The 12,939-nt window shown below is 41.1% G+C and overlaps 1 protein-coding gene across 2 annotated transcripts in view; it reads right to left on the reverse strand.

The window, feature by feature from the left end:
* Positions 1–249: 249 nt before the first annotated feature.
* The window catches only part of GRHL2 (grainyhead like transcription factor 2), a 499,408-nt gene continuing 486,718 nt past the window's right edge, over positions 250–12,939 (reverse strand). For both annotated transcript variants that reach the window (XM_078686942.1, XM_078686941.1), the window contains exons 15-16: positions 5,712–5,776; positions 250–3,144 (exon numbers count right to left, since the gene is read on the reverse strand). In XM_078686942.1, coding sequence (XP_078543068.1) covers positions 3,030–3,144; positions 5,712–5,776 — 180 coding nt within the window. In that variant the 3' untranslated portion in view covers positions 250–3,029. The remainder of the gene's footprint in view (positions 3,145–5,711; positions 5,777–12,939) is intronic.

Raw genomic sequence — 12,939 nt, forward strand, 5'->3', positions numbered from 1 at the left:
AATATTAAAATATTGTGCCTACGCACAACAAGCATTCACAACGCCCAGTAGTCTGGCAGAAATTGCCAGTCCGGTTGATGTTGCCAAAGATTGTTTTCTGTTCTGTTTGTGTATAAAGCGTGGCATTCAAAATAACCAAAGGCCATGCATTAAAGTGAAGAGGTGCAACAAACCCAGAACGAATGGCTTATCTGAGGAATCCTTTTGGCTATTCCTTTGCTAGTAAATAAATACACTTTTACACTGCAATATTTTGAAGGTCAGCATACATAGTTTAATGAAATTTACTACTCTCAATGTTATCTAGGGTTTCTGTTTTTGGATAAAATATTTGTCTTTCATAAAACACTGGCAAAATAAACAGACCACCTGTACCTTAAGGGGATAGTTTACACTAATGTTTCAATTAATGCATTGGTGTTCCTGAGTTGTAGTTTTTTTCCATTACGATTGTGCTTATGATGAATTTTACTGTTTGAGCTCCTGTACAAAGTTACATTTTATTTTTTTATATACATAAATTACATTCGACATAGACAAATAAAAAATCTACAGAATATCAGCAAATTTCTTGCATGATGCCACATTCTGTTCTCTGTCTTTATTCAAGGAGTACGGATTGAGACATCACTGCAGCAGACATCAATGTTTTCTCAACACAAGTCTATGGGGAATATACAAAAATGCGACAGCAAAATAAAAACTTCCTAAAAAGAATAACAAAACAATGAAACATTATTTAAACTACAGTAAGAAAGGCAGGATGTTTAAAAGGCTTATTTTAAATAGCTGGTAATGCTGAGGTGGATATAACAAGGTATTAACTTTGGTACATGGTGTGCCTCAAAGCAAATTGAGCTGTCGGTATCAATGTTACCACTGGAACACACCTGATCACTATCAATAAATTATTAATTGGCTCTTTCACTATTTTGGAAACTGCTGAAAAAAGTTTCTTGTTTATAGGACTTTTTTCTTTCTCTCTCCAAAGCAGAGAAGAGGTTTAATTTTCTGGACCTTCCCTTAGGACTAAAAAAATGTCAGTGGAGTGTGGCGGGATAACCTGCAGCCAGACTCAATTATCACAGCCGGGCCCACATGTCAGCTTAGCTATCACATTCACTGTCAAAGTGTCGCCTGGAAAATCAACATCTTAGTTTGATTGTGGGTTTTTATCCTCCTAAAATCGTGGAGGAATTACATAAAAAATTGTAAAATGTAACATGATATATTTTGTAAAGTTTTTGAAAAATGTGTTAAAGGAACTACATATGCAACATTCCCCTACCTTTACCGGTGTCTTCTTGAATTACACTAATGGTTATGCCACTAATCATTAGACCTGGGTGAAATTTAAATGAAACTGGTATTAAGTGCACACATTTTACGTTACCCTTTTAACGTTAAATTCCCAAAGTTACACCATTATGCCACATCGCATAATGGCGGAGTTCGTAACAAAATTATAATAATGAAGTAAAGCAAGCAACCAAAAAGCAAGCGGATTTGGTTTGCTGCAATTGTGTTTTTTGCAGTATTTTTCATTCTGAAATGCCTCCTGTCAAAAATTGAAACAAGGATGCATTTTGCCTTAAAATATAGCAACAAATGTTGGATTTGAATTTTGTGTAAGTACGCTTAGTTTCGAGCAATCTCCCCAACATTTTGTGTAATAACGCAAAAGCAAATTACACAAATTCTGTACACCCCTACTGATCACCTCAAAAACCCACAGAGAAGAGCGGTTAATTCACCATTCAGTTGAGCATACACCATCATTCAGCTTACCCCCTCACTTCCCACACCATATGTATCACCATAGGGAGGGAGATTCACCAGTTGTTTAATATCCCACTGTACACAGTGAGACATTGTCTGGGAGTAGCAGTGATTAAGTTATATATGAAGTGTGTCATATTTGATAAGATATGTAATGTTATGAGTGTAGGTGGGCAGGGGTGCTTTAATAAAGATTGTGTGGCTCCTTAACTAGCCTACTTTGTGGGTATTGCGGTTGTAAATTAATGCATTTATTTACAGTTTTTTTGTGCAGTTCATTTACGATTTCATATACATGTTTTCACAAATTTCAAAGAAGTAGAGCATGAACACACTGTGGAAGGAATGAGTGGTAAATTGGAAGGAAAGAGTGGTAAACTGCAGTCGCATCTCAGTTTTTCAAGGTTTGCTGCCCTTTTCAATAGGACTCGACAATGAACCCCCAAACATTCCCTCTTTTCTGCATCAAGTTCATCCTGAAAACAACATTGCTTAAATAAATTATTGTGGTAGAGATAATAACTGATATTTATGTATTAGTTGGGTTCTCGACCAGTCTCCTTGTAATTACAACACAGCCGACTAAAACAAAAAACTTTCTCAAGTGAGTGCCAGAATTTCAAAAAGTCCTTAAGTACATCCAATCCTCGAAGAGCAAAGCGGCAGAGGTCAAATATATTATTGCACATTATACACATTTTATACATTGCTAGCACTATACTCTGGTTATTTACAAGTGGCATTTTGACTGAGTGTCTTGCATGTCCTCATAGGCATGCGGTGAATGTGAAAAACCACATCCACATTGTATACTGTTGTACCATTGCATTTCCTGTAGTTATTGCCAAGAGATGAATACATTCTTAAGTGTTTACTGAATAGGCTGATAAAAAAAGTTCCACCTTACATTGTGAGGTCTAGGATAGAAATCCTGTCCCAAGGTATTTACACACCGAAGAATGATGTGCATTAAATATAGTCTTGAACACAAAGGATTCCCAAAGTCTGGTTTCAGACACATGATGTTGATGCAGTCAAGTCAATATATCCTGGTTGGCAAATAGGTATTGAACAAAAAGGAAGTATGCTGCCCAGAGTAGACACATCTCTCTAGTTGGCTTCACACAGATCAACATGGGTTTTTGATTGATGCTGCCAAGCATCTTGTGCACTCCAGGGCATTCTTCCTCTTGTGGCCTCAGGTGTGAAATGCGGTGACTCTTCGGACGCTGCGAAGGATGCACCTCAGGCTAGATTTCCGTGAGTGTGATCTTAAGGCCGTCCAAGAGGCTCTCAACGCTGAGTATGAAAGTATCTTCATTGGAGTAGTGCTCGATAATATTGTCATCCATGTTTACCAAGATACTGGTGAAGATGTGAAAATATGGAAATTAGTATGGTGCCAACCAAAATGAAATATTCAAACAAAATACTTAACAATAGAACATACCACAATTGTTCATTCATAGCAGGCCATACAGTAAGCTAAACAAGCTCAAGCTGAAGATCACCTTCCTGGTCAAGGATCTAAGTGTCGGATGTATCAAAGGGTTTTACCCATTTTGTGTCAATAGGAAAATGTGTTAATTCATCTAGTCCTAAATTCCCATTACGCCTAACCTTAATCAATAACACTCATATAACCATACACTGAATATTTAATTGAATACTTCACTAAACAGTCAAATGAAGAAAAGCATATTAAAGAGCCTTTCTGAAATTGTGAAGGAAGTTAGAACTCAAGGGAAGAAGTGAACAATTTCCATAAATCTTATATTTCCAGCTTGAAATTTTTATAGTAACGAGAGGTTCCTAGACTTTCCAAATCTCTATTACTATTATACTATTGGCATTACTATTTATATATTACTATTATGCTATTAATTTCACTAAAGCGATCTCAGTACAATGGCCTCCTCTAAATTCAAACAGTCTGATCCAGGAGTTTCAAGATTTTCTGCCTCTTGGACAGCCATCTCGTTACAGTATATCCATGATCTTAATATGGGCTGGGAGACGGGTGATAGGTCTTACATTTTTCATCTCCTGTGGATCATGCCCAGCTTTTTTCTGCAGCAGGTAAACAATGGCTTTCTTGCAGAACTGGAAGCAGTACCCATGAGAAAATACTAACTATGTTTAGGCACTGAAGTTATTGACTATTCTCTGTTAGGCAACGCCTTACACCTAGGTTTACATGGCTACAGCAATGATCCCAAAATGACAGATAACAAAGCACGAGTGTTGATAGCAGACTTTTTATTGTTGATAAAAATCCATGTGGCCGTTTCGATCAAGTGGCATGACTTCATACAGGTAGGCCAACATGCTTCAATGGCACCATTGCCGCCTGCTAGACTTAGCTGGAGAAGAAGACTGTAATCAGTTGGTACTTCGTACAATGTCTACATAAAGCTTGTCCTCGCTTTTAAAGAGAGAACAAGGCTAGGGTTCTATCTATGGTCTCAAGCAAAACAAGAGAGAAGAGTGTCCAGCTACCATGCTTGTTTGCACACTCAAACACACCACCCTAAGCCAAAGACTACTGTTTTTTTGCCCATTAAACCAGAAAAATAAACCAGTAAATAAGCCACCCGTAACCTTGCAGTAATGCTTAATCTATTGTAACAGCAGACCTAGGAAAAAGTTTTAAAATGTAATTAGAACATTGGAATGTTGAGAGCTCCATTGAAGACTATGGGGTAGCTTCAGGCTTATAATGGCTGGCATAAGCCCAGAGATCTAACATTCAAAAGTTTGTCTTTCTGTTTCTCCCTTTTTAATTTAGAATATTCTATCCTTAGGGGGTGGATTGTTCTAATAGCCGTACAGCCCGTCTGCCTCATGCCATACCGGTTGTTAAAGGCCCTCTCTCTTGTTACAGGCCCTTGTCTGTGTCTCAGGTCAATAATTCGGGTTCAGGGTCTTTAACAACCGGTATAGCTGTCGTGAGTGGACTATAAGGCTATATTGAAATGCACGAAGACTCACTGTGAGATCATAAAAAAGAAAGCATTATAAAATTGATATGTTGCAGCAATACTCAGTGAAGGTAACTGACTAGGGAGTCCATACCTGATGCAATGATATTAAATTAAAAACAATGTAAAATACACAACTTACAAAACGTACCGGTGTAAGTGTATGTATCACGCATGCTTCTGGCATTTGCCTGTTGTCCCTAAATCTAACTGAGAAGTTTCAGCATTGCAGACATTCTGTAATGCTGGAATAAGAAAGTCTGTGAAATATTAAAAATATTTTTTCCTTTCAGTTTTCCTTGTGATTGAATATGTTATCACAAAAAGTATTTTCTTCTTATAGTACAGATCTCCGGTGAGAATGAGGAAAAATTATGAATGTTCCCATATTTCATGCACAATTTAGCCGTGATCATTTAGGTGTAACTTTAGAAATACAAATAAATGAGAGAAATCTTTATAAATGTTTATGAATACCGAAACGTGTATAACCACGCGGATGTTTGCCTCCTCTGAAATACAATTGTCCGGCTACCCCCTAATCTCGCCCTTGGGAACATGCACTTCTACTCATCAGTAGAGCACTGCATGGGCTGTGCACCAGTAGTTTGAACTGCTGTAATGTGCACTCAGTTGTGTCTGGCTTTCTGCATCACCTCTTCACCTGCAAGGTGGCATTTTCTCCTGTCAAAGTCTTACTTGCATGCGCAAAAGCTTCTTCGAATCAAATTCCAGCATTCAGTGATATGTCCATTCCTTTTTTGGAAACATTATTTGAATTTCACTTAAATGCGTTATTTAATGACTGTATCTTCTTGGAGGCCATGCCCATAGTTTAGCACTTTCTTGTTCTCGACCTAAGTTTGAGCTCTACAAATACCAAGCCACACACCTACATACAGACATTATTATGAAATATTTTCTGATAACTTGAGAATATGCTCTTCTTACCCTTTTTTACTTTTCTTGTAAAGCTTTGCACTTTTTTCCACTGGAATACCATATTTATCAGATATCTGAAATCACAGTATAAAACATTGCATTGTTAGAGGTTCAACAGCAAAAGGAAGGAGTCTCAACAGCACCAAATGTCTATTTTCATTCGCATTGAAAGTATTTTTTGGAGAGAACATTTTAAATTGATATTATCGCACATGTCGATTTCTGAATACGTGTATGATGAAAAGGGACAGTCACCCAACGGGTGCAAGGAAGGTGAGCTTTTCAGTGAAAGTCTTGCATTACCACTATGTTCATGTCCAGCAGCAACTTACCATTACAGAACCCAGTTTACACGAGCCATCAACCAACATTCTAATGCAATGGACCATAGAACCCAATATCTTGAACCAGTCCTGCACTGGACCATAGAACCCGAAATCGTGAACCAGTCCTGTAATGGACTATAGAACCCGATATCTTGAACCAGTCCCATAACGGACCATAGAACCCGAAATCGTGAACCAGTCCTAAGACCCAACACATGGTATCTACTTATAGAGAAGAGCAAACTAAGTAAGCTTAATTTCCTGTTTTAACAAATACACTGGTTAATCTACACGTGAAATCTCCGACCTTCTACACAGATTAATAGGGGCAAGTGCTTCCAGAGAGATGCAATATTTACTATGAAATCATCAAAAGTTATGACCACCCATGTCCTCTGTAGACCAATGTGATCCTCCAGATAATTGTCTTTGAAAGGCTGGGGAAGAGCTGGCAGTGACTGGTCGCCCGACCAGAAATCCCAGCGTGGATGAGACGCGAACTCTCTCGGCCATAAATACCGCAAGGCTAAGAACTTTTTGTGCATTGAGTTACAGACATGCAACTAGTGCTGGTGTGCCGAAGACGTTAAGGCCTCATTAGTCAAAGTCCAGACCAAAGTGATGATGAAGGCCACTCCTAACCATCTCAATCATCCCCAGACATTTTAGAACGGATACAGCATTGGAACAGATCTATCACTGTCTCCACACTTGTAAATTCAAGACTCTCCCATGCCCTTGTCATCATGGTGACTCTGGTACTGTTAATTCTAGCTCTGTCACTTCCAAACATTAGTCATGACTCTGACCTCAGAGAAAGACCAGGGGGCAGATTTACAAGCCCCTTGCGCCACTTTTGCGTCACTTTCCCCATCTTAAAAATGACGCAAAAGTGGCACAAGGGCCTTGTAAATAAGTCCCTAGGAATTCTTCGCCAGTTGGTAAGATTGAAAACAGAATGAAATTGTAGCCATAAGTAAATTACAGCTGGATGGAACCAGAGAAGCCAAAGCTATACATGTTAACAGAAAAAGAAAGCATGCGTTAGATGCATGAGAAGAGTAAGCCACCGATGTAGGAGCTGGGCGAACATGCACCCTCGCGCACTCCACGGTGCAGGATGGGTTTATCTGCAACCCACTAACCCGGATCATAAACAGATTACACAATACAAATGATTCATATTCTGTTTGAAAAAGTAAACATGCAGATAACTGCCTAATTAGTTGCATTTGTTGTGTTTATTTTTTATGTTTAAGCTGTTCAATTAATTAATATGTTTTCTTGGTCCCTCCACAATGTTTATGAAGCACTTAAAAACAGCCATCCGGCTACGGTTAGAAGGGCAGAAATAAACAAATAGCAATAAGAAGCTGAGCATGAAATTAATTAATGCTACATAATGAAAACACTCTTACATATACAAAGTGAATTGAATAAGGACTGCTAAACAGTGAAGAGAACAGGTGTTTTTTTTCGGATTTGAATGTACCCAGAAGTGGGATGATTGTCTATGTGGGAAAACTATACAAACACGTCTACATCTTTGTCTTTCTTCTGCACTCCTCAGGGATGCTCTTACAGCTGCCAGTGCCTCAGGAACAGTACCGACACTGGTGCCACAATTTGAGTTTAACTAAAAGTATGTGAACTCCAAATTCTCTACTGTATTTTTTGTTGCCTATGTGTGAATAAACATACGCTGGATTTTGAATAGAGTGTCAGCTCTGTGATTATCTACTCAGGATACTTTTACTGGGGATTGTTGAAGTTTGTTGTTGGATATAAGAGGCTCACACACACACACACACACACACACACACACACGGTTCTGATTTTGTGAATGAAGATCAGTGCGCATGGCATGTTGACATCATCACAACTGAAAGTGCAAGTAGAGGCCTTCTGCTTTGACTGTGTTCTTAGCTTAGGGGCACGGGTCAGCCGCTGACACACCAACTACAATGGAAGCGGCATTGTGAGAAAGGGAAGACTCTCCTCTTTCCAGTGGTACCTCTCACAAGTGGATCCCTGGCCAGGGATCACCACAATATGCCCAAGCAGGGATACGTCCACTAGACCACCACACCACTAGATAATTTCTCATGCGGGCAGGGGTTTCAATGCCAAAGGACATCTTGCCCCACATGATCCTGAACAATATCTGTCTTTCGTCTCCACCCGACCCCCAGAGCAGATTGAGGGATTTATCACCAATCTGCTCCCTACAGAAAGCCCACTAGACACCAGAGACATAATTATAAAGTGGGAATGTGGTAGGACATTATGCCGGGTGCCCTCTACTCAGGAGGCCCTGGCAGTCCGTCTGCCCGTTGGGTGACCAGAAGGGGGAGGGCTCCCCAAGACCACCAGGGAAAAAGAGGAAAAAAGAATAAGGGGACTGGCAGACCCATCCTAGCATCAGTCTTCCTCCAAATTCCTGACCCCATGGCAGTGGCGGCTGGTGAGTTTTGAAAGTGGTGAGGCGTAAAAGTTTTGGATGACAGTTGCATCACGAGTGAGCATGACTGTCATAAGGGGTGTCTGGATGGCCCCCACACCTGAGGAGATTTTGAAAAAAGATTTGGCAAATGGTCTATTTTAAAGCAAATCTGACAAACCACGATGATATATAAAGCAATTCTGAACGTGCAGAGACTTGAAATATTCAAACACTCCCAGGTGCCTTGCTTAAAGTAAAGCAGGACAGAAGCATCCTCTCTCCCAATGGTACCAACATCAAAGCAAGACAGGATTGGTGAGGCAGCAGTGCCACCATTTTGTAAGTCATATGGTATCTGAGTTATGCTATTGCTGACGTGCGCACTAAGTAATAGGTGTCCTAGTGTTCATTTGATTTGAGCACGCCATTGTTGGGAAGCTTCAGCGATGCGCACAGATAAGAAACAACATAGTTAAGCACATACCTATCACAATAAAAAATGCCAAAATATTACACTGCCACAATCTCTACAATAGTAGTCATCATATGTTCCCACTTGCCAGCCACGCACAGTTAGGGTTCCCGACATGAAAAATGAAAAGTTTGTTGGAAAGGCAACTTGCAATCCCGACGCGATGCCTGCCTCAGCACTGCCGCCATACCCTGCATCTTTGCAGACTACTTCGCTGTGGGATCCATGATCTCACTGGTGTCGGCGGTGTTGGGGCTGTCCGACCGCCCCACTCCTAATTGGGCGGTCAGACCGACGGACATGCTGCGGTCAGACCGCCACCAACAGTTGCGTGGCAATACGACCACCAGGGTCATAATCAGGCTCTTAGGGGCATATTATCAAGACAGGCGATAACATTATCGCCATTTTAGTGGCAGAAAACTGCAGCTAAAACGGCGATAATGGGCTTGATAATATGCTCTATGGAATTCCAATTGAAGCCCATGTTAAATGTGAAGGACATCTAACATGGACTTCAATTGGAATTCAAAGACCATATTATCAAGCCCATTATCGCCGTTTTAGCGGCAGTTTTCTGACGCTAAAATGGCGTTAATTTTATCGCCTGTCTTGATAATATCCCCGTTAGTTCCTGTTACGCAAAGGGCCCTCGGATAGTCATCCCATCTTTTACCCTATAACCTCTCCCACACTCAATGCTATGCTGTGTGTTTTTGTATAGTTAAGTGTTTTCTTTGGCCTCTTCGCACATTTAGGTTCGCAATGGAAGTCTGGCATCTTAATGTTGAAGAGGGTGGGGTAAAAATCCAACTTTCTACTGTTGGATTATTTTTATTTATTAACTTCTAAAGCACATGTATACCCAGAGGCATCAGAGTGTTATATTTGCTAAACTAAGATCAAACATGTCGTTTCATTAACAGTGTTGTTGCTGGTGAGCTTGGTACGAAAGAAACAACCAAGTCTCCAGTTTTCCTTTGAAATGTCTTGAATTCATAGTTGTGTTGGGAGCTTGTTCCATTTTGAGCAGCCTGTACTTCAAAGGCTCTACCTTACGTGTAAGTGTGTTTTTACCTGGTCGTGTTGTAAATAGTAGCCCTGTACTGATCTCAGACTGTGTCCAAGGACATAATGTAAAAACATGTATTTTAGGAATTTGGGATCTATTCACTAATGGGCTCTTTGTGATATACATTTTGCACTGCCGCAGTGACAACCAGTAGAGTTTTGTCAGAATTGCGAGAACCTCAACCTGTGTTGGTGGCTGAACCAGCTGGTGTATTTTCTCCATAGAGAGGGATACCCTGAAATGTATGCCGTGCACACTACCCTTCTCCCTATGCATTTCTCAACAGGCATATGGCGGCCACAGGAAAAAGCACCATTCAGGCAAGAGACAACAATTTCCCATGTGTGCATTGAAGACTCCTTACTCTGCTGTGCATGAGGTATGTGAGTGGTTGAGAATTTCCACCTGTAGCTTAGGTGCAGAAATACATATAGTGCCCAGTGGCGAAGCTAGCCGCTCTGCTGCCGGTGTTGGTACCTAAGTTTGCCGCCCGGTGGCTGTATGTGAGAGTGGGGGGACTGGAGTGCTGGCGAGCCGCAAGTAAAAACTCAACCTGCCTGGGGCAGACCACCCCCACCAATCCCCCCGTTGCTAAGCTACTAATAGTGCCTGATTAAGTGGAGTGGGTCAGAACTAGTGGGTGAAAACATGCACCAACTTTTTGTGACACGATCTATGTAATAATAAGTTGTGTCGCAAATGTCCACACAGAGAGGGTCAAAAAAGAGCACCTAATAAATACTAATTAGGCAAGATGCAATTTGAATCCACTTATATAGGGAATGGGCCTGCACAGAACAACAAGCCACTATTCTTGCATTTGCTTACCCAAGTGCGAGACTGTTTTTTTTAAACTACACCAAGTCCATTAATGTTTCCCCTCTGGGACTCCACTGGGGGAGCATGTAGTGGTCTAATCTGAGGTGGCATGGAGGGGAAAAGAACAATGGGTTGGACTCTATGACCCCGAGCTATTGCCAGTTGTCAGACTTACTTCAGGCATTCCTTCCATCGCCTTTTGTGTGTCTGATGTAATGCCTTAATTGGCCAAGGATATGCCCACACGTAGGTCCCTTGCTCTCTGTGCCAGTGGAACCAAGCTATAGCCACTGAAGAGGCCCAATCAAGTCAAACCCAGTCTCTGCTTGTGTTCTGGTTCAGGAAGGTCTTGGCCTGGCAGTTTGAGCTGGACTGATCCTGTTACAGCAGGATTAAGACTGATTTGCAAATGGCTGGGTCTAACCTGAGGTAGCAAACGAATGTTAGGTTGGAAAGCTACCCCAGCCTATTGCCAGTGGTTAGACTTATTGCAATCATTCTATCCATCCCCTTCTGTGTGTGTGATGGCCACTGTCCGGTGCCCCCTGAGGCTGTCCAACATGATTCCCAAATGAAAGCCGTCCCATTTGTGATTGGCATTGGTATCTGTTGAATAATACCATAATAGAGATTGCAACATACTGAACCACTGCATTGGGACTCTCTAAAAGGAGGGGCATCTCTTTAATGCCCTCTCCTATTTGCAATTCAGTATGGGACAAAAAAAGCCCTTTTAAGAGACAGAAAGATTTTTCGGTGAATAAAAGGGCTTTCATAGATTGTGAAAATCTATTTGCAGTGGCAAACCCTTTCTCTGTTTATGCGAATCGCACGCTTGAGAACAAAAACACCTTTGTATACGAGCTCCTTATTTCTTTACATTAACATGTATGGGATTTAAGGCCTGTACATGTTAATTCATTCGTCTGTGTGACGTGGGTGCATGGGTGGGAACCGGCTGACATCTAATCACCTCTGCAGACCAAACGCATAACAGAGAAGAGGGTGCATACTCACTATTTTGTTATGCGTGAAGGGGCGGGTGAAGACTATAAGCAAATCTGCAGTCGCTCTTCCCCCTTCCTGGCTGTCTATAGTATGAACTGGGACTTGCATGACAAAAAATGTTGGTTCATGGTGTGAGAAGCATCTGATCATTCTCCATTATGTGCCCTAAGGTTCTATGGGTTGGCGCTCATGGCTTTAAAATAGGGACATACAAAGCAAGGCTGAGAAGGATGCAGGGAGCAAGGACATGCATTACTTTGGTGAATGGTACGAAAATGAAACCAGATTCCCCTAAAGGAGCATCTTCACTGGCACCACCATGGCACAATCGTAAATACCACAGCTCTAATAAACTATACACAAACAGCACATGTCGCTCTTGCTGTGTAAGAACAGCAAGTATGAAAATCCATCTCCATAAAAATATTGTCGACAAAATATTGAGTACCAAAGTGTCATGCAGGTAAGTACATATAGTACAGCTTCATTATACCTTCCATAATTACCAAGGAGATACATATATATTTAAGGTATGTAGATGTGGAGTTATGAATAGTAAATCTATACGCACCTATCTATACACACACACCTTCAAAATATTTTGGCTCTCAATTTTAGGCCATACTGTCTTTGAATGATGTTATTTCAGCCTGGGCGTACAACCTTTCTTTGTGCACCTTGCTTCCTCGTTAACGAAGCAGTATTTCTTTGTGGTATTCAACAATAAAATAAAGCTAATTCTAAAACTTTGAGCCCCTTTACTCCTTCTGGAGGCATGTTACCAAAAAAAGGAACATTGATGTTTTTCTACAATGCACACAAACTCTGAATGAGGCAGCCATTGATTACCTTGTCAGAGCTCAAAGAAACGCAGGGTTCCTGCTGTGCCGCACTGCTGCTGAGCGCAGACACTGCCCCTGGCAGAATTAAGGCCCAGATCAGACCTGCCATCACACAATCCAGAGGCTAATGAAGGTACACTGCTGTGTTAACTCTGTCCCTTGTGACTGTCAACATAATTCCTGCCGAAGAAGCATTATCAGAGCAGAGAAAGGATTGGTGACACCAAGGGAACTCTCCCTCCCCCACTATAGATC

This window comes from Lissotriton helveticus, chromosome 4_1, assembly GCF_964261635.1.
Source record: "Lissotriton helveticus chromosome 4_1, aLisHel1.1, whole genome shotgun sequence".
NCBI lineage: Eukaryota > Metazoa > Chordata > Amphibia > Caudata > Salamandridae > Lissotriton > Lissotriton helveticus.